Source organism: Neolamprologus brichardi, chromosome 14 (assembly GCF_056152115.1).
Source record: "Neolamprologus brichardi isolate AB-2024 chromosome 14, ASM5615211v1, whole genome shotgun sequence".
Lineage (NCBI taxonomy): Eukaryota > Metazoa > Chordata > Actinopteri > Cichliformes > Cichlidae > Neolamprologus > Neolamprologus brichardi.
The window spans coordinates 39,374,189-39,395,557 of NC_142117.1; the positions used below are offsets into that span (position 1 = coordinate 39,374,189).

Below are 21,369 nucleotides of genomic sequence, written 5' to 3' on the forward strand. Positions count from 1 at the left end.
AGGTTTGGTTTGAGATTAGACAAAAAAATCTGTTAAAACATTTCAGTGTGTTGTAATTACGTTCAGATCAGTTTTATTTACACCAGTTGACTCAAGGTGCTAATTCAAGTGGTTTCCAAGGAAACTGGTCTCCTGCACCTCCTCTGAGCTGCATTTTTAGCCCATGATAGAAAAGAAATAGAATAGAATAGAATAGAATAATCCTTTAATTGTCCCACAAAGGGAAATTTGGTTGTAACAGCAGCCAAAAAGACAAATATACAAACAAACAGGACACGGAACAGAAACATACACAATTTTTCTTACATATTTACATCAAGGACAATGGTTACTATAAACAGAGAGTACTGTACAGTTATTAAATTAAATAAAAATAATTACAGGTAAGAGGCAAACCAGGTTGTAGTGCGAATTGGTTAATTAACTTATTGCAGTTACAGCATTGATGTAAACATCTGTGTTTGTTGGGATCAGTTCTGATTGTACAGTCTGACAGCTGCAGGGAGGAAGGACCTGCAGAAACGCTCCTTCATGCATCGAGGATGCAGCAGTCTGTCACTGAAGCAGCTCTGCAGCAACATCTACATGCATGGGGTGGGAGACTCTGTCCATCAGAGATGTTATTTTGGCCAGAGTCCTTCTGTCCCCCACCACCTGCACTGGGTCCAGGGTGCATCCCAGAACAGAGCTGGCCTTCCTGATGAGTTTATCCAACCTCTTCCTCTCAGCTGCTGATAAACTGCTGCTCCAACATACCACACTGTAAAAAATCACAGATGCCACCACAGAGTCATAGAAGGTCTTTAAAAGCGCTCCCTGGAAAAAGGCGATGTTTATAACATGCAGTTGTGACATGTAAGTACATGATGAGTTAAGAAGCTCAGTGCATCACTGTGCCTCGGCAGCCTACGGCAGCATAACTATGGAGGGTTCAGGGTCACCTGATCCAGCTCTAACTACAAGCTTTAAGACAGCTAGAGAGAATATGGTCATCTCAGGTACACAGCCATTCAACTCTGCTGTTCACAATGGACAGACAATCAGAGCAAAGCTATCTTAAAAGAATAAAGGCATGCAAAGCTACTCTACTGGTGTCTTTTAATTTTCTGCGAGTCTTTCCCTCAGCCAGACCAGACGTGAAGCTTTAAGCTGATCACTTATCTCCTCGTTGCCTGGTTATGTGAAAGCGCCGTACGGAGACCGTAGCCATGGGAGATCTTCTGAGAAATGACCCTCTGTCCTCTGCTCATGGCTGGAATGTGTAAATATCCGTCTTCCAGCATCATCCGTCAAAGTGAGAGCAGTCAGAGATGCACATACCAGCGTGTTTGTGTGCTTCCTGCATTTTTAGAACTGCATGTCACACTCATAGATCCACGCTCTTCAGTGGAAGCTGCTCAAATGATTTTTTTTGTGCCTGATTTCACAGCAACATATTTATACGGAAATAAAAACAATCATCAGTTCAACATAATAAAGGTGCGTGTGTTCCCCATGTTTGTTTTTCCATAAAACACACATGCTCTGAAGAAACAACATGAACACTACATGCTTAAAAGGTTAGTTTCAGTTGTTATTACACTCTGAACTCCGACAGTAGAAGTAATAAAGCTTTTTTTAAAGAGACTCATTAGTTCAGCTTTCTGGTTCAGCTCGATGTGGTTTCCAGTTTCTGGCTCCTTCCTCCTGATGTTTTTTGGATGAACCCCTGACCAACCAGTCTGTCCTACTCTGGCTGTTTTTTCCCACTGAGATAAAGTGAGAATGTTTGAATGCTTGAAGCTTTCCCAACTGAGAGAAGTGAGCCTGACGTATCTGCATCCATAATAAGAGTCGGTGGAATTCAGCGTTCCCTTTATTACCTCATTCAGCAATGAAGACAGTGAACCATTGGAGTGTGATCCTATAGTTATAACAGTTTTCCAAGCAGATGCTCTGTTCTGCAACATTACACTGCTGCATTAAAATGTATAAAAAACATATTGTTATGATGTTGCTGCGCCGTGAATAAAGATTAAAAAGCTGAACAGAGCATCAAGTCACACAAATCCTAAATAGAAGCAGGATGTAGTCTGAACCACCTTTCAGGAGGAAGAGAGAGGTGTTGTTGTGTGTCGTGTGTTATTTTTTATTCCTGCTCTTTTTGCTGCTGTAATGCTTTGAATTTCCCAACTATGGGACTGATAAAGGTTATCTTGTCTTATCTTATCTTTACATTTCCAACCTCATGACAAAACCGACATTATAATCTTCGGTAAGCAGGACTCTATTAGTCTCATAAGAAACAATCTGGGCCCATTATCAGCTAATATACATCCCCATGTAAAAAATCTTGGTTTCATTTTTGATTCCACTCTCAAGCTGGACAAGCAAATAAATTCAGTTGTTCGTGGCAGTTTTTTCCAACTCAGGAGCGTTTCTAAACTCAAAAATATCCTGTCATCTAAAGACCTGGAAACTGTTATCCATGCTTTCATATCGTCACGTCTTGACTATTGTAACTCTCTCTATTTAGGCGTTTGTCACTCAAGCCTGTCACGCCTGCAACTTGTTCAAAATGCAGCCGCAAGGCTCCTGACGGGGACTAGAAAGAGAGAGAATATTACCCCGGTACTCGCATCTCTACATTGGCTACCAGTTAAATATAGAATTGATTTTAAGGTTTTATTATTTGTTTTTAAAGCCCTCCATGGTTTGGCTCCAGGTTACATTTCAGATCTTCTTGGCCTGCACCGACCCACTCGATCTCTGCGCTCCTCCAGTCAGATGTTTTATCAGCTCCACGCTCCCAGCTCAAATCTAGAGGTGACAGCTTTCTCCATTGCCGCCCCGAGACTCTGGAATAGTCTCCCCCCCTTCATAAAATTCTCCTCATCCTTGGAAGTCTTTAAATCGAATCTCAAGACCTACTTATTTTCCAAGGCTTTCGGATCTCTTTCATATTACATGTCTTACAAAGTTTTCTTTCTATTTTAATTTTTTTATTATATTATTCCTCTGTTCAGCACTTTGGCCGACACTTGATGTCTTTTAAATGTGCTGTATAAATAAAGATGACTTGACTTGACTTGAACTGGTAAAACCCTTTTTGTTGTAGTCCATCCTCAGGTCCTTACAGTTACCAACATTATTAAATAGTCTTTATTAAACTGCCCTTCATGCCTTTTGTTGACCTTGTGATTTTTTTTCTACTTAGGTCAGGAAAAGACAAAAGAGGTTTTTTTTTAAATTATTATTAATTGACCACAGTTGTGGTTTTCAGGGCTTTTTTTCAAGTTATTTCCCATTTTATTTTCTACTTTCTGTTCTCTTTATTCCTCTCTCAGTTTCACTTCCTGTCCTTTTCAGTTTTCCCTCTTGATATTGTGTCATTTCCCACATGATCTAAGAGAACAAGCTGGCAAATTAATAAAGGAAACATTTAATCCTTTATTTTATCCTTCAGAAACATTCATATTCAAAATGTGTGATTTTATTACCTAGACAGGAGTGCTATTGTGGAATATGACTGTTAAATGTAAGCAGCAATTAAATCTGCCAGAGAAATGCAGTGAAGTGCAATATAATAGATGTAGAAAGTGACAGGTACAAGTTTATATCTTCATGAATCACCGAAGTTCTCAGGCGCCTTAAGTGTATTTAAATAAGCAGTGCGTTCTCTGTCTTGGCTCAGCCAACATCTCTCTGGAAAAGATGGAGGGGAAACAAACAAATTTTTATTTTTCTATAGCTCATGTTTGATAGTTGGCATCTGAACATGCATTTATTACTTCCAGGCTGGACTACTGCCATTCATTATTATCAGGATGTCCAAAAAACTCCCTGAAAAGCCTTCAGCTAATCCAAAATGCTGCAGCAAGAGTACTGACAGGGACTAGAAAGAGAGAGCATATTTCTCCTGTTTTGGCTTCCTGTTAAATCCAGAATTCAAAATCCTGCTCCTCACATACAAGGTCTTAAATAATCAGGCCCCATCTTATCTTAATGACCTTGTAGTACCATATCACCCTATTAGAGCACTTCGCTCCCGCTCTGCAGGCCTACTTGTTGTTCCTAGAGTATTTAAAAGTAGAATGGGAGGGAGAGCCTTCAGTTTTCAGGCCCCTCTTCTGTGGAACCAGCTTCCAGTTTGGATTCAGGAGACAGACACTATCTCTACTTTTAAGATTAGGCTTCAAACTTTCCTTTTTGCTAAAGCATATAGTTAGGGCTGGACCAGGTGACCCTGAATCCTCCCTTAGTTATGCTGCAATAGATGTAGGCTGCCGGGGGATTCCCATGATGCATTGAGTTTTTCCTTTCCAGTCACCTTTCTCACTCACTATGTATTAACAGACCTCTCTGCATTGAATCATATCTGTTATTAATCTCTGTCTCTCTTCCACAGCATGTCTTTATCCTGTCTTCCTTCTCTCACCCCAACCAATCACAGCAGATGGCCCCGCCCCTCCCTGAGCCTGGTTCTGCTGGAGGTTTCTTCCTGTTAAAAGGGAGTTTTTCCTTCCCACTGTCGCCAAAGTGCTGCTCATAGGGGGTCATATGATTGTTGGGTTTTTCTCTGTATCTATGAAGCGCCTTGAGACGACTTTTGTTGTGATTTGGCGCTATATAAATAAAATTGAATTGAATTGAATTGAATTGAATTGAATTGAATTGAATTGAATTGAATTGAACTGTTTCACTGAGATTTGAATGCAAAATGTTGTCAGTATTTGTATATTTACACGACAAAAGAAATATTATTGGAAGATACACAAGCAGGGAATGTGCAGATCATTACATCATCAACTCATGCGTTAGCCTCACCGGCTATCCGGGACTTCACATGTGGCCTGCCGATGATGACTGAAGACGCAGACTGTACTTACAGCACTGAGCTGTTAGCAGCACCATAACGCCCCGCATGAAAACATCAGAGGTGGAGCATTGTCCCGCTGCAGTCTCTGCTGTACGTGCTGCTCTGTGACACTAATCAAGAAGGACAGCCTGAGCGTGACCTACTTCTGTAGGTGGCTCCTGCAGGCAGGACAGTCACCCTGAAAACAGCCTGAGCCGCCTCCTGCCAGATGGAGGCGATGATACCGCAGCTCAGGCTTTCCTGTTTTATGATGCCAGCCCTCTGGGTCAGCGCTTCTCAGACGGGTCGGCTCATGACCACTTTATGATCACAAGCTGCACAAGAATCAGCAGCAAAAGATTTGCTTTCATTTTCTGAGCTGTTTCTTTATCAGAGGAAGCTGTGACGTCTGTCATTGCTTCATAATTTACTACATTTATAAGCAGTAGGCTTGTACAGCAGTATTCCTTCTTGGTCTCCAAGTAAGAATCCTCTGTCCAGGCAGCATTATGTTGTCTGTCCATGTTATTAATTTAACGGATTATTACAGCTTGTTTCAGTCTACTGTGTCTTCCTGCTGCACAACAAGTGTGAGCTCTCCAAAATACAAGGGCCATCTATAAATGAAAGAACCATCAGGCGCTGATGAATATTCCAGTGATTAGGCCAGCTGGCCACCATTCCCCAGCAGTGATCTCTAACAACCGTTCCAACGTGTCCATCCCAGACAGCTCGTTCCTGGTTTTTTGCTTTTAGCCAGACTGAAAATTAGCTTTTTGGAAGCTGCAGGAAGCTCACACCAGCTGACCTGATAGCCAGTGTTTTGTCTGTGACTCCACATTTCCTTAAATCTGAACAATGAAGGTGAAGAGTGCAAAGATAGCACAGAGACACAACAGACCCCTATGCCACGTTGAAACTAATCAGGTTCATATTTTGAGTGAGGCTTTTTTGTGGATCTTTGCCGGCCTCGGAGTCGCAGGATTTCTTCTACGCTGCTCTTTAAAACTTTGTTCATCCCAGCTCCTAAATCTGATGCAGTTCTGCATCAGCTGCAATCACAGCAGCGACTTCAGAACACAAACACTGTTTTCAGCAGCGCCACTGTCATCCGAGACCTTTAATATCTGTCCGCTGAGCAGGCACACTGATGACATCAAGCCTGCAGAGAGGCCTGTGCAGGCAGATCTCTATTTCTCCTTGTGTTCTGATTCTTTCTGACCAAATATGTGGATCAGAAGTTTAGGACTAAAATGAAATATTTACTTTTTTTATGGATCAAAGACTTTTGGAATAACAATAATATAATAGTGTAACATACTTTCTCATGTGTGGGACAGTTGCAGTCGTCAGAGTTCTCATCAGTCATGCTAATTACTTCTGATACTAAGAATACCCAAAGTTACTGCTAACAGTATCATTACACCGAGCTTGGTTGTGATCCCAGTGATATATCGCCAGGACAATATTACTTATTTGAATTACAGTTGTAAAAGTCAGTAGGAGTCACCTGAGGGGAACCTGTGACAGCCCTGGACCCCCCAGGGGTGCCCATAGCCCCCAGTATGATTGTGAAATGATGGATTCTGTATCATGAGCATGAGTTTGGCTTCTAAATCAAATCAAATCAAATGCAATGTCCTGACTGTGGTGACCCTGTTCATTTTGATTGTGTGATCCAAATACAATCACACACTTATTCCTGCTCTTAACAAACAAACAAACAAACAAACAAACAAACAAACAAACAAACAAACAAACCCCACCCCAAAATCCAATAATTTAAAATGTCTAAATTTATATTGTGAATCCGAAATGTGGGCGTGATGACCGTCAGTTAAACCACCATCTTTTTTTTTGCTTTCGCTTGTAAATACTTCGGATATTTTAAATTTATAAAGCTTCATTGTTTCAGCAGCTCACGTTCAAATGCTGTATTGAATATTCATGAAAGTTGTCTTGGCCTATTGGAGGACAAGTGTGTCAGGTCTCTGCAGAGTCATAGCGGGAAACCGGCGATGGTACTTTCAAAATAAAATTAAACAGCTGTAGAAAGAAAGATCACGAAACATGCTGGCTTTTGGATTTTATTTAGATTACATTTAAATTAATCTCTAGCTGTAAAAGTTTTGAGGGTTTTTCTACCTGCTTTAACAGGATTGTACATAAGTAATACTTCACTACCAGTGGAAAGTAGGTGAGACTTTTTTGCTGTTTTTGGTAAGGTTTCCTATGTTTTCTCAGTTACACACAGTTCACAGGGTTTGGGGTTTTATTGACATATACCACTTCAAAAATTGAAGTTAAACCTGTTTGGAAAACAAAATCGAGAGCTTTTTACAGCATAAATGTGAAGCCAAATGAAACTTAATTTGAAATATAAACATTTCTGGCTTCTGTGCTGATTTAGTGTCTGTTAACAACAAAACTTGACTTACCTGCTTAAATAAAGGTCACGCTGACTTTCTGCGCCCCTAGTGGTATCAATTTGTATTACACTAATGTGTAGCCTAGCTTATACCAACTTCCGTTCAAAAACACAAAACAAAGATGTTTATGAAATAAAGTCATAGCAGTTGTTTCTTCACATTATCTTAATAGCTTGAGTTAATCTTGGAAGGTTTTTAAGTCCTTTTAAACACAGCAAATACATTTAGCACCCTTAAGTCCCAAAGTGGCCTGAGACGGTTTTCAGAAAAGAAAATCTCAACAATTTACAAGATCGCAGAATCTTCAAGTAACACATTCATTACTTTCGACTGACTCAAAACTTTAAAAATAACTTAACTGTGTTTTATATTTACAAATGAAATAGTTTAGAGCACTAAAAGTGAATTCTTACTAAAAATAGGAGAAAAAAGCTGTTTTGGTTAATTGGAATAATCTAAGGAGCTTGGAAAGAAAAGCGACTGGACTTCAATAGTGGGTCGACAACTCTCTTAAGAGACAACTCCCGCTAGGGCTTATATAGCTAGGACTCTTCACCATTTGGTCTTAGAACTGATGAAGCTTCTGGAATGAGAGGTGAAATGAAAAGAATCTTAAAGATGTCCGGTCGCTCTTCCTTCTAAGCTTCACAGATTACCAAGACCTGGATGAGTGAGAACCTTCACAGACTTAACAGACTAATTTAAAAAGAATAACTAGACTTTTAGGGAAAGAGGAAATCTACCTAGTGCACTTAAAAAACGGAGAAAAACGATTACTTTTAGTCTTTAATTCAGTCAAAAAGCATATGAAGTACTTTTAAACACAGGGATTTGCAACATGAACGCCTCCAGAATTTTGGGTGGCGCCACTAAAAATATCAAGGTGGCCCAGGACAGGAAATTGTGAGGGGACATACAAAGTGACACAATACAAATTACAGAAATTGCAGAATTAATAACAAGGTAATGTTTCAACTCATTGTAGGGTGTCTTCCTCTTTATTAAATTTATTAAAATTATTACCAACATAGAGTGGTCTTGCCAACATATTGTGTGGGGAGGCCAGTGCCCCCACTATTTCCCCATTGGTGGCGCCCATGATTTGCAATCAGTGCAACAGGAAATAGTAATAACGTATAATTAATTTTAAAGAAAGTAATCAGAGGAACGGTGACGCGCATCTGATTTATTTTGAAAGGCTTCGCCGGAAGTGCGTCTTCTCGGTGGGTCGTGCTTGCCGGTGTCGGTGTGTAGGAGCGGCCGGTTCCTCCCAGCAGCCACACCGTTTAGAAGCAGAGCTTTTCTTCACACAGCAGCAGCGGCACACACCGGATATTCATCTCATTAAAAACACTCACGGCTGGAAGCGGCGAGAGAAGAAGGACTCTTTCCTGGCTCGGTTATCCCTCCCCGTCCCGCCTCTCTGATTTGGGTCGTCTTTGCTCTTTTTCCCCCCATTTTTATTTTTTATTTTTGTACATTTTTGCCTGTGACAGTTTCTCCGTGGCGCACTCAGGTTTCTTTTGCTGACATGGTAGATTATCACGCTGCCAATAACCAGTCGACCGTCGGCGGGGCGCAGACGTACATGGAGCAGGAGAACGACTGGGACCGTGACCTGCTGCTGGACCCGGCCTGGGAGAAGCAGCAGAGGAAGGTAAGGCAGCCGAAGTCTCGGGGCCCAGCTGGGCCGAGTGGAGCCGGGCTCGGAGGAGGAGGAGGCGGGCAGAAAGAAAAATGGCAGTGGAGGAAGGATGCGATGGGGAGGTCAGACCGAGTGTGGGCCTCGGTGTAGCTTCACAAACCCCGCATTTACCCCCTGTGCTATTCGCCTTCTCTCTCCTCAGCCCGGGGGTCCTCCGAGCTCTACTCCTCGGTGCAAAGCCCCCCCCCTACATAAGCTGGTTTCCTCCTCTCTAAATCACTGAATGAAAAGTCCTGAGTGTGTGTGTGTGTGTGATATTAGCTGCAGCTTTCACTCCTTCAGATGTGATTTTTTCCCCTCCTCTGAGTGGAAACAAGGCGCCACATTGTTGCAGAAAAATCCACGCTGTGATTGTGCAGACAGCTCAGCCTCACGATAACCGCACAGCGGACTTTATGAAGGCTTCGTGCAGGCAGCTCGCCTCCCTGGCACGCCTGCTTGTGTGGTTGGTTGGAGGCCGACAAAATTGTTGGAAGATCCGCCCGATACTGTGGTGTTAAAGGCCGATATTCAAGCGTTTCGAGAGATGCTTCGGGTGATATGCGGGGCAACTGAAATTCTTTCGCGGTTAACTTTTTTCTCTTCTATCCTTCAGAGTGCTTTGGTCATTGCAGCTATTCTGAGATCGGTTACAAATGATTACATAGTGATTTGTAGATCCCGTGATGATCGAGGTTATTTAATCCCAGGCCACAGTGCTAAGGTGTTAAAATGAAATAAAGCTGAGCTGTCAGCAGTAACGCTGTACGAGCAGAGCACTTCTCTCTGGTGTGACAGTGGTTCTTCTCGCAGCTCTGGACGCCCACTTCCTGAGCTGCAGATTTGAACCAGCTTTAGGATTATTCAGCAAAAATGTGGAGAAGCCAAATAACATGAAACCACTCAGTTGGCACCGTGTTTGCATCTGGTTATTCAGCTTCACAGATCACCAACACTCTGACCCCAATAAGAACATTTTGATTCTCTTCAATAATCTGAAACGTGGTCAGGTCCCTTAATTTTCTTCTGCTGTCCACTCCTCATCTTTCTCTTCTTCCTCCTCAGCAATGGCTGAGCTAGCTTTTTTATTCTTGAGCTGCTTGATATTCTGCAAAGTGGTTATAAATGATGTTACACTAGAGCTGCTTGAATATGGCAAAAAATACAATTATTTTGGTTATGTAACATGATTAATCCTAAACTTAGAGTCTTATAATTATGTACGATTGCTCTCCCAAACTTGAATATAATTCAGATGAGAAGGTGTTGAGGGTGACAGCTGCTGCTGGGTCTAGCAGATGTGAGTGCTGTGGATGCACTTGATGTGCAAAATAACCCAAAATTAGGTCTTTGTAGGGAAGAAGAATGCAGACAAACTAATCACTTTACACTTTCCGATTAATTACCCCGCCCTGTGATGCACCCGTGCTCTTACCACACCACTAAACCGCTCCCACATCAAATGCTTTACCTTCTAAATCTTCAGAAGGGAGCGGCGAGGCGGTCTAATGGATGATAATTTGAAGTGAGGAATGATTAAGAGAATCTCTTTCATTGACTGGCTGGATGACTGACATACTTTTTGTTGGTGTGACGGCGCGCCGAGCCTCGACTCCTGCATTGCCGTTAGGCCGCTCAGCATTTTAGTCATTGCCGACATCACGCTCCCTCCACCCGAGGTTAGGCGACTCTGTGCGCGCTCTGCGTGTTTGCCCACACATCGCACGGGGTCAAAGTTTCTCGTAAAGGAAAACCTCTCCTACAATCATTAACAGAGCGGGAGGCCTGCAGTACAGACCTGTGCTGAGGTTGGGTCCTGCAGTGGAGGCTGATGGGTGTTTGGTTGATTGGGGACGCGTCCCCTTGCCAAACATTTAGCTAGAGCGACGGAGGTAGGGAGGGGTACAAGGGCAAATTCCTGTGGTGTATTCATTCAAACTCACTGTGCCAGTTACTACGCAAAAATGTAGATATGCCTCCCGCAAGCATATCGAGACAAACGGCTATAATGAGTGTGGGAATGGCTTGTCCTCCCTGTGTGTGAGGGGTGAGTCTGAAAGGTCAAAAACAGGAGCAGTGTGTCACAAGCAACATTTTCCATCATGCTGCCTGCAGCCCATTGACAGTGTTGAGTGATATAAGAACGGAAAATCAGCTGGGTTCTTATTAGTTTTTCATTTTGGGGACACAGAGCAGCTCTACCTCATCGAGTCACGAGGACACTCAAACACTGCAACTTTTCAGTAATCCAGAAAAGAGAAACAAATGCAGGAGGTGCTCTAAAAGAAGACATTTGGCTTCATGCTGCACCAGAATAACTTGTTTCAGGACTCCTGCGAGAGTCAGCTCTTTGGCAGAAGCAGCGTTTGTCCTTGTAGTTGTCCGTTTCGTACATTTCTCAACACCCCAGAGTAGCTGGACCGAGCCCACGCAAGTCCAGTAAATTGCAGTTTGTTGCAGACGAAGCTCCTCGCCTGACAAACATGCAATTAAGTCTTTCTCGCTGCTCGGTCGCACGTCCAAACACGCCAAAGTACGCAGTGACGCCACCGAAGGCTTTTTTTAATTGCAACTGTGGCAGACTGCTCATGCAAATCCTCAGCGACAGTTAGGCTGCGCATACTTTTCCGTGTCACGTGGCAGGGAGGAGGCGGGGCCAGGTGGGTGGATGAGCTAACGAGGAAAGTAGTAAAGTACTTGGCATCACCAGAGAGGGGCTGTTCTTATTTATCAAAGTGATACTACTTTGAGGTTAATGGAAACTTGCCCCACCACTAGCTTTGGGATAGTTCACACAAAAAGGACAACAGCAGCTGATAAATATGTTTTTCAAGTGAAAGAGCCGAGGTGAAGATTTCTTCTTTGCAAAGAGACAAAAATAAAAACTCTACATCCCAGAGTTTCCTTTCTTCCCTCATCTCCCGTCAGGAGCTCGGAGCAGTGATTGGGAAACGTTTCCTCTCGTAAATCAACTGTGGTCACCGACTCTGATGGTTATCGGAGCTTATTTTCCTACACTGACAGCCGTTTCAATCTCACAGCCGGTTTGTGCTGAACTGATTGTGATATGGGTGCAGACTTTGTAACTGACTGAAGGGTTGTGGGCAGCAGATGGGGAATGATTTCCATTTTACACTACCTGTGATTTTATACCTGTGTTCATTATGCTTTTTATTTCTTAGACAAACAGTCCTTTACAATCAGAGTTGATGTGTTTCGGTGCAGATGTGTTCTGCAGTGCAATCTGTTTACAGTGAGCCGTCCCCCCCCCTCCACACACACACACACACACACACACACACAAGTGCTCACATTAGCAACACAAAACGCACACTGAGTTTTCTTCCATTGCTGGCAAGGTGGGCAGCTGGGCACAATGATAGTTTGTTCTTTTGCCGCCCACTTTCGCATGCTTTCTGTGGAGACTGTGTGGCTGCAAGAAGGAGAAGAAAGTTCAGATGGCCCGGTTTTGGCTCAGGACGAACTGTGAGTGGCATTTTTGTCAGGACAAATGGACCGAACAATGCATCCTGCACCACACTGCATGCAAAGGCTGCCAGGCTGCTCCCCCCCCCTCTCCCAGCCTGCCTTCCTGCTCCAAAACAACATTTAAAGGAATGAAGGGAGCTGAAAATGTCTGAAGGAGTCTGGCTAAAAAGCCTGTTTGTTAAACAGCCATGGTCACTAGTATGGTGACCATTGTCTCAGTATGGAGACAATAAAAGGAACCGTCGGCCTGGGGTGTGGCGGATATATCAGAGGAAGCTCGTGTGTTCAAGGAGACATCAATTAAAGCTGCTTTATAAGATGTAACCACCAAAAATATGTGTTTTTCATGTTTAGGGTTTTCAGAGTTCAGAATAAACCAAGTGTATATAAGATCCAATTTATTATAAGGTATAATTATGTATACTTTATTGATCCCCGTTGGGGAATTCCTCTCTGTATTTAACCCATTCTCTCAGTGAAGCAGTGGGCAGCCATTGGGCCCCCGGGGAGCAGTGTGTAGGGACGGTACCTCAGGGTGGCCGTTCAGTGGATTCGAACCCCCGACCTTCCGATCATGGGGTCACCACTCTTACCTACTGAGCTATCCCTGTCCCATCAAGGAGGTCAGGGATGAAGAAGGTGTTCTGATCTGAAATCAAACCATGATTTTATGCATTAAAAATGCAGTAAAAACTATTTATTTATTTATTTAGGACAGTGCATGTTAATGAATATAATGTAAAAAAAAAATTACATGAATGTAAACATACCAGATTATAGCCAAGGGCTAATTTCCATCTGTTGTCCTTAAGCATAAAAAATAGACATAATTCATCATTCATTCATAATAAAAACTCCATCACCAAATGTACACATACACACCATTCTGTTCCCAAATAAAACATTAAAACTATACAACTCATACATGATCACACACTTGATTTGTCCATAACTAAACCAAAAGAATTAGACTGTACTGTGTTGTCTCTGTTACTATGTTGGAGGTACGCAGCTGGTTACTCTGTCCAACTATAAAACCACAGTGAACCAATCAGGAGCAGAGGAGGAGTAGGTCTGATGGAATATCTTATCTGACACAGATGCAGTGTAGCTGTACGCGTGGTATCAGCGAAGAAGGGATTTTATTGGCCAGTTTTTGGACGCTGGGTGCAATTATGTCTCTTACATGGAAGAATTGATTGAATTATAGCTGTGGGATATTGGCAGAAAACATAATAAATATGGACAGTGTTCATAGCTGTCCATATTTATTAAAGCTTTTGTTTAATCAGGAAGTCCCTCGAGAGTAATCCTTTGTTTTTTTGGCCAAGAATGGAAACGATTACAAATAACAAAACAAAGAAGGTCCAGCCTCGGTTTGGATGTTAGACTTCTCATATTTGCTCACAGTAAATGTAGAAAAACTCATTTCTTTACGTGTAAAGGAGCTGATGCAATAGTTTGCTGCCTGTTTTATGAATCTACGACTTTAGATGTCAGTGGATGATCTTGCTCGACATGATGACACGGGTTAGTGAGGTTACTTGTCTCTGGTGGCACAAAACCTCTTCCTTGTTTTGGTCTCTAGTTAAAACGTCGCTGTTCCACCCCCCCCCCCCCCCCCCCCAGCGCCCGACAGAACTTCAGTTTTTGTTGGAATTTTTTCATTGTTAACACATTCAATGGACAAAATCTTTAAACTAGGCAACACGTTCCCTTTGCAGAGAGACGCATAGAAACTGTCTTTTGGCGTCAGTGTCTTCACAAATGACTGCGTTGCTTTTGGAGCAGAGAGATGGCGGTGGTCTTTTTAAAGACGGCACGCTGTAGGTGGATCAGAGTCCGTGTTCATGTCCCCGTTGGAAAGTTGTTGTTTACAACTTTTTTTTTTTTTTGTTTCACATTTGCTTCCCGTCACCTGGAAAGTTTAGGGATTAAAAGTTTCCTGGTTTACTTTTATTATCATCATCATCATCATTAACCCTGAATGTTAAAAACTGCACTTACTAACTATATGAGAGGGTAACCTTTGCGCCCTTTATAAGCGTCCTTTATGACAGTTTGCATCGTGGCACCAAAGGCCACTCTGTGCTTATCAGTGAAAAAGCAGCAGGTTTTACAAAATGTCAGGATTCGACGCCCTGTGAATGAGAGCAGGCTGGAGTTTGCTGCCATTCACGTTATAATATTTAAAGAGATTATGAGCTCTGGGGACTTGTAAAGGGCGTCTTTATCTTTTTTATATATATATTTAAAGCGTAAACAGTCATTGGCCTGTAAAAGTAATCAGCACTTAAGGTGGGTAGCAATAAAATAATGATTAGTGAGGCCTCGCCGTGATCCTGGTGTATTTCCAGTGCTCTGTGTGCTTGAAGCAGATGGATTAGTTGAGGCTGTAAATTTGTGCCGTCTTGTTTCAATCGTACAGTCAGTTGACCTTTTCGATGGGGGGTGATGGAAATGCAGTTTTCAGTTATTCTCTTGCTACCAGCTGCTTCCAGGTCAGCTGTGGGAAAGCCCTGTGCCACAGCTGACCGTGATCCAGAATCAGCTTGTGAACCCGAACAACAAACCAGTCAGTCACGCAGACAGTCAGAGCGAGCAGCGAGGAATGTACCCCTCTCCGTTTCCCCTTTGTCTTCCTCTCTGTTCTGCCATTGGCGGCGGTGAGAGAGCACGCAGGGGGAAACATTCCTTTGGTGGCCTGTTATAGCCTGTTAGACCAGTGGGAGGGGGTTTTGGACTAAAGGGGGGCGGGGTGGCCTGTTTTTGCCTGGGATTGGGGGGGGGGGATTGCAGGATTGCAGATGTGGTCGGTGTGGTGGAAAAGAGAACTTTCCTTGGGGGCAAAGGGTACTTGCTCGAGGGGGTGGGGGTTTGGTGGGGTTGAAGGCAGTTACGATGTGGCGGAAGTCATGGCGCCAAAAAATATTTTTTGTCGAAACTGTTTTAACTCCATCGGCTGCACTTTGGAACCATTTAGTTTCTTTCTAGAGCAGCAGTCAAGTTCAAAGTGCAGATCAGTCGTTGGCCGTCACATCATCCAATCAGCTGTGAGATCACAGCACCCGCGAAGCCCAGGGCTGCTATTGATGTTGGTCAGCTGTAGGCCTGTGCGTAGAGGCGGTGGAGCCGAATGTGTCCGTCTTACAAAGAGATCTCTTTACGGTCCGTTTGCCTCCCACAGTCTTTGTGTTTCGGGACTCGAGTTTGTCTGAATGTCGTGGAGACCACAAATCCCCGGGTTCAGTTTCTGGCTGACATAACCTCGGATCTCTTACTAATTGTGGCTGTTCACAAGCTCGCTTCTTGGCTATTGCGCATAGTTCTGAGGATTAGTAAATAGCATTTCCCAGTGATGAATTGAAATTGGCAACAATGGAGACTAAGAATTTCCGTTTGGTTTCCTGCCAGTTTGCATGTTGATAGTCTTTAACTCGGAGTTTAGGACCCCCTTAAGTGCATCCTCGACAATGGGGATTTGAGGGGAACGCACTGGTTCTCTGCAAGTTCTTTTATCCACTTTCTGTTGTGTTAAGCTGTTAGCAGCTCAAGGTCCAATATTTCTATTGACATCTAATCGAATCTAATGCTTTGCATCATGGTAAAGTTTTCTCTACAGTACAATCTGATAGCTACGAGGTGCTGTTTAGCCACTTATCAGGAGCACATGCAAAACCTCTGCAGATTTCAGCCTTGCTGTTTCAGTTCTGTATTTGACGACCCCCCCTCAGCTTTGGGTGCTAGTATCGTTTTCTTCCTTTTTAAATGAATCAGTTAATGGAAACTTCAGGCTGTGATCGGGGTGTGACTTTCTGAAACCCAAACCAAATGTGTGCTAGAAATGTCAACTGTCTTGCGATGTGACCTGTGCTCATTTAGCTTCTGACAGTTGGTGTCTAGTTAAAACACTCTTAAATGTTTCATTTCGCAAGACTAAAGTTCATTTGAGTAAAGAGTGGATAGTGGTGGAGATCACTGAGCTTGTGGGCGTGTAAATGGTGGAATTATTAAATACTACCCAGTTTCCCAGTTGGAACATTTGTTTTGGGGAAGTACTTTGATTAGGGCTGTGGATTTAATTAGATTTTTAATTTACATTTTGTTAGTGAACCAAACTGTTGAAGATAATCGATCTCAAGTCTCCAGTCCTGTGGATGAACTCAGACTCCACCATCTTGGACTACAGCTGGTGGTGGTCCTCCTTTTTCTCTGCAGTCTGATGAACTTGATGTAGATGCACATAACCCACTTCATTTCATCGTCTGCAGTCGACGATGGTGATTTGACGGTGGGATGTGAACAAAATGAGTCGTATTCTTTTTGTACAAATAACAATTCTGCAACAATTAATTGATGATTTTTGATGAATGGGGTTCATGTTGAGCGGATCCTTGGGTTAGGGGCGTCACTCCTCATGTCATAAGTTTTGCACAGAGTAACTGTGGATGTGCCGTTCCTCTGTTTCAATGCGTGTGTTCTAATGCAGACCCGGTGGAAGGGGCGGGGGGTTGTTTGGAGGAAAGCAGCAGAAGAAAGGGATGTGTGTTTAGGTGTGTGTGTGAAGGGTGGGGGCATCATTATATTGTGGGTCTTGGTGCAGGGGGTTGGGAGCAGTTAAAAAGTGAGGTTTCCCCCCCATTACCAGCAGAGCCCCATAGCTGTGGGCTCGTCTGTTTGAGGCTGCTGGTAAACACTGCACAGTTAAACACCAGTTCCTGATGTGCTCGCCCCCACTGCACAGCGGCTCTGCATGGTGCGTTCAGGAACCGGGGGCATGAACTGAGGAACAAACCGAGAACAGTGTGGTGTTGGAAAAAGTTCCTCGAACACTGCATCTGTGTTTAAGACCACAGTAATCTTTGCTCGCATCACCTCTGAATGCGCCTGATTGAGATTCGGCATCAGACAAAATCTGCAGTCAAACCAGCAGTTCATAATAAAAAACAATCATGCATCACCAAAACTGCAGCAGGATCAAGTTAGTTGGTGCTGGGTGACCCTGAAAACGTATCTTCCAATACCCGTCCTTGCTCCTGCATCTCTCGCCTGTCTCCATGGCTGCAGAGTGCAGAAAGCAGTCATACGCTGCCGTATCTGCGAGGCCGCACAGCGCTCTGCAGCCTCGTTATTTTTGGAAACAGCACTTCAGAGCTCTGCCATCATCCTGCACCGGTGAGGGAGCGAGAGAGTCGGAATTTGATGAAAATTTGATAAAAGAAATTGAAGAGCATGAAGCAAAACCTTGTTCTCACCGTTGCTATTTCAGACGGCCTTCTGCAGCCACGGCGCGGCCGACGCGTGGTTTTGTTTCTTACGTTGGAGGCTATAGTTGGATGTGTCTTAAGAGGCACTTTTAAGGTGCTATTTTCAGTGTGAAACAATGCACGTGTATGCGGTTGGTGTTGCTTTGTCAGTGCAAAGAATTGCAGAACTAAACAAATATGCTTTAAAAGCTTCCTCCTTTTTCTTCCTATTAGTTTGTTTCAGCAAACCTGACATCGCAGGGACTCTACAGATGTGTCATCAGCTAAAAAACAGCCTTATTTTTATTTGTCTGTTTATCGGTGAGATGTGTTGCTCACCTGCCCGTGACTCAAATTAGCAGGTTGTTTTTAAAGAGTAGGTGTGATTCTTGTGAAATGGGTGATATTTCGGTGCAGATCAGATCTCAGCATGTCGGCACTTGCAGACATAAGTGTTGGCTGAAGCAGTTTTCGCACTTGCACTGCAGCTCTGAACTCTTCTACACATTTCCTGACTGAGGTGCTCGTGGAAGTGCAAATGTCAGACCAGAGGTTAGGTCCCAGTACGGAAAGATACCTTCCTTCGTGTTCTTTCCAAGCATTCACTCACCTGAGCTGGGTGGAGAGTTTCCAGTAATGTGACTGTTTAAAGCAGATTATTTCCTGCTGTTCGCTGCATGTGAAAAGGGAAAACTATGCAGAGTATGCGAGCCAGATTCTCCTGAAATTGTCCACAATGTTTGTGTGGAAATGGGTTAAATTTGTATTTTTCAGGTCGTCTCCTGCAGGCCGGTGTGGTCGTATGGCAACATCTGTTTGCAGCTGCTGCTGCCCGCTCAGAGATTACATCCAGGCTCGGATGACAAGCTTATACCCAAATCTGACAGATAGGTGGGGAGAGGGATTAATAGGCACATGATAGTCCAGATTGGCTGTGATTTTTAGGTAGAACGAATACGAACGAGGGTGTTTTAAATGAGAAATAATGCTAACAAATCCGTTTTAAACGGCTCCAATCACCTTTGTTTACGCTCAGATGGATGAACTAGAGCAGCTGTGCACAGCTGATCATCTCTGCTGCTTTCAGGTCATAACCCTAAAGAGAAAGCAGGTCCTCCAATAATATTGTTGTTCTGTAGAATAATACCTGATGGAGAGCTGAATGTTTAGCCACACCTAAACAGGTTCTTCTCCCTCCGGTCTGGGTGTGTGAGCGAGATAAGAAAACGCACACAAACACACACAGTACTAGTGTAGTAACAGAAGGCGAGCTGGGATGGTAAAGCCTCGCGCTACATCTGGGTCTTAGACACACATCTGGATAGCATGTTTAGCTGGATTTGGAGTTTCCACTGCCTCACAGTCTGACGGCTGCAGAGCTCTGACACAATTAGACCGGCTTTAAAGAAACCGCTGCTGTCACCTGGACATGAATGACAATAAAGCATCCAGAGATTTGCCCAAACTAAGCACGGTTCAGCTGGAAAATTGTGTTTACTTTGATTTAAACCTTTGTTGTCCTCGCCAACATCGGTCTGTGCTGCTCGGCTTCCTGAGAGATTGTGGGCTAGAGTTGTCTTGATCTCGTTGATCTTAGTGACACACCTGCGCCACGCTCTGTTAGAGTCCCACTGTGGAAGCACAAGGAAGGCTCGGCACTAGCCGGGTTAGTTGTAGTGAGTAGACTGTCAAATATGAAAAACTGAAATGGTAAAAAAGTTGCATATTTTTGCAGAGTCATTAATACACCTGAGGCATCCTAATCAATGATGAGTGAACTGAATCATGGGTGTTTTCTTGTATTTGTTGCCTTTTTTTTGTGGAAACTTTGAACCGAACTCGACCCTGATGGGGAATCACCCGATGAAGCTCTGCAGACGTCGGTTAGTCTTTGTTGTGGTGTCGAGACCAGTGCCTTGATCTACGACTTTAAAAACGCAGTAAGAGGAGTGATGATGAGGCAAACAGAGCATGATTCGATCTAATTGTGCATGTGCGTGTTTGTTTCCTGCGCGCCTGTCTCCGATTTCCTCCAAGAGCTCCTGTTGTTTTATTTAACAGCGTTCAAACTGGGGCACTGGGCGAAGAGGTGAAGAGGAGAGCCCTGCAGGGACACACACACACACAGACACACAAAAACAAGTGTCTTACTTTCCAAGAAATGTACAAAGAGTTGACTCTGCTGGGATCAGTATCATTTTTCTGCTGCCAGTCCACCCAGACTCACGTAAAGCATCCATATAGCATTTTTAATCCCTAATTGTAGCGAATGCATAGCGATTAGACGGGCACATGGAAATGACTGTCAGGACTTTGTAATGCTTGGCGCAGAATTTTAAGGTAAATTTGGGACTGCTTGTGCACCTGAAGCAGAAACCTTTCAGCGGGGTATCAGTGGAGCCTGTGTTGGTTTCAGGGCACATAAAAGGCGCATTAAATATTTACTGATTGTGCCTGGCCTTCAGGTTGTGGTGTGCTCATTTAAAGCGCGGGTGCTCGGTTCCCCTGATAATCCCGCAGCACTTTTCCTCTGCACTGTGAATTTATTTCTTTTTCCCCTTCTGTCTCAGCCAGTGTCGTTAAGGCAACAGAATCAGACAAAAGGAGAGACGTTGCTGCTATTTTTAGGCCTTTTGGCCAACGGCTCCTCTAAATGTGCTATTTTGCATCGATGTGATTGTAGCAGTGGGCAGTGTGGGGGTATGCTTTTGCTCAGGCATCTTCAAGACCAGCCCGGGGCCTGATCGTAGCTTCAGGCTGTTCATGAGGAGGGTCCCGCCGAGAATCTGAGGCTAAAGCTTTGGATGAATGGAAAGAACAAAAGTGGTCTGTGCAGTGGGGTTTAACTGAAATGAAGACTTTAAATTGGTTCCTGATTGTTCTGCAGGGAACAGGAGCAGAAATGAAGATGGAAGCAGGAAAACATGTATTTTAAAGGATTATGTCAGCCTGTTGGTGTAAGACTGGATTTAGGCTTGCAGGCAGCGAAATGCAGAGAGCTAAAGACAGATGGCTGATAAACATCTACTGCAGGTTCATTGTCAGTTTATGCAGCTGAGAAGTCGAGGCTCCAAACATGCTGCTGCTTTGGGCCTCAGGGCCTGAACTGAAAAGTGGGAAACAGTTGAAATCTTCTTTGCTTTACTTTTTCTGCTGCAACTTAATAAAGACGATTTTTGGAAAGAAATATTAATTTTTTTCAGTCACATATGACCCAACCTGTGCTCAGAAATGGTCTTTTTCCTCAGTCTCTGTGGTGACGATGCTCGTATTAAATAGTGAGACTTCAGTCAGTTTCATCTGATGTCACAGACTACAGAAAATCCTTATATGGTCATCTCAGGCAGTCTTAAAACCCCACCCACCTGCTGTTTAAACCTTTTTATGATGGGCAGCCAATCAGAAAGAAGCCTGCTTGAAAGACAAGGAGTTAAGATGCCTCGTTTCAGACTGGAGTTCTAAATGAGGATTATTTTGATCTGTGAATCATGCAAAGCTACTCTAGAGTCCAAGTCTCCTTTTAATAGCATAAGCATGGAGAAATAATCTGTTCATTGAACTTAAAAATGTATTTATCGATGTAAAGGCCTCAGCTGTAAAGAGCAAAGACGATGCAGCTCCGAGTTCACCTCTCGGGAGTCGTAGTAGTGAATAAAGGGGAAGGAAGGCTCTGAGGTTTGTGTG

General features: G+C 43.5%; 1 protein-coding gene across 6 annotated transcripts in view; it reads left to right on the forward strand.

Moving 5' to 3' along the window:
• Nucleotides 1-8,510: 8,510 nt before the first annotated feature.
• Nucleotides 8,511-21,369, forward strand: part of actn4 (actinin, alpha 4) — a 63,843-nt gene continuing 50,984 nt past the window's right edge. For 4 of the 6 annotated variants that reach the window (XM_087851320.1, XM_087851319.1, XM_087851321.1 and 1 more), the window contains exon 1: nucleotides 8,511-8,923. In XM_087851320.1, coding sequence (XP_087707446.1) covers nucleotides 8,798-8,923 — 126 coding nt within the window. In that variant the 5' untranslated portion in view covers nucleotides 8,511-8,797. The remainder of the gene's footprint in view (nucleotides 8,924-21,369) is intronic. The other 2 variants (XM_087851316.1, XM_087851317.1) reach the window with 1 other exon arrangement.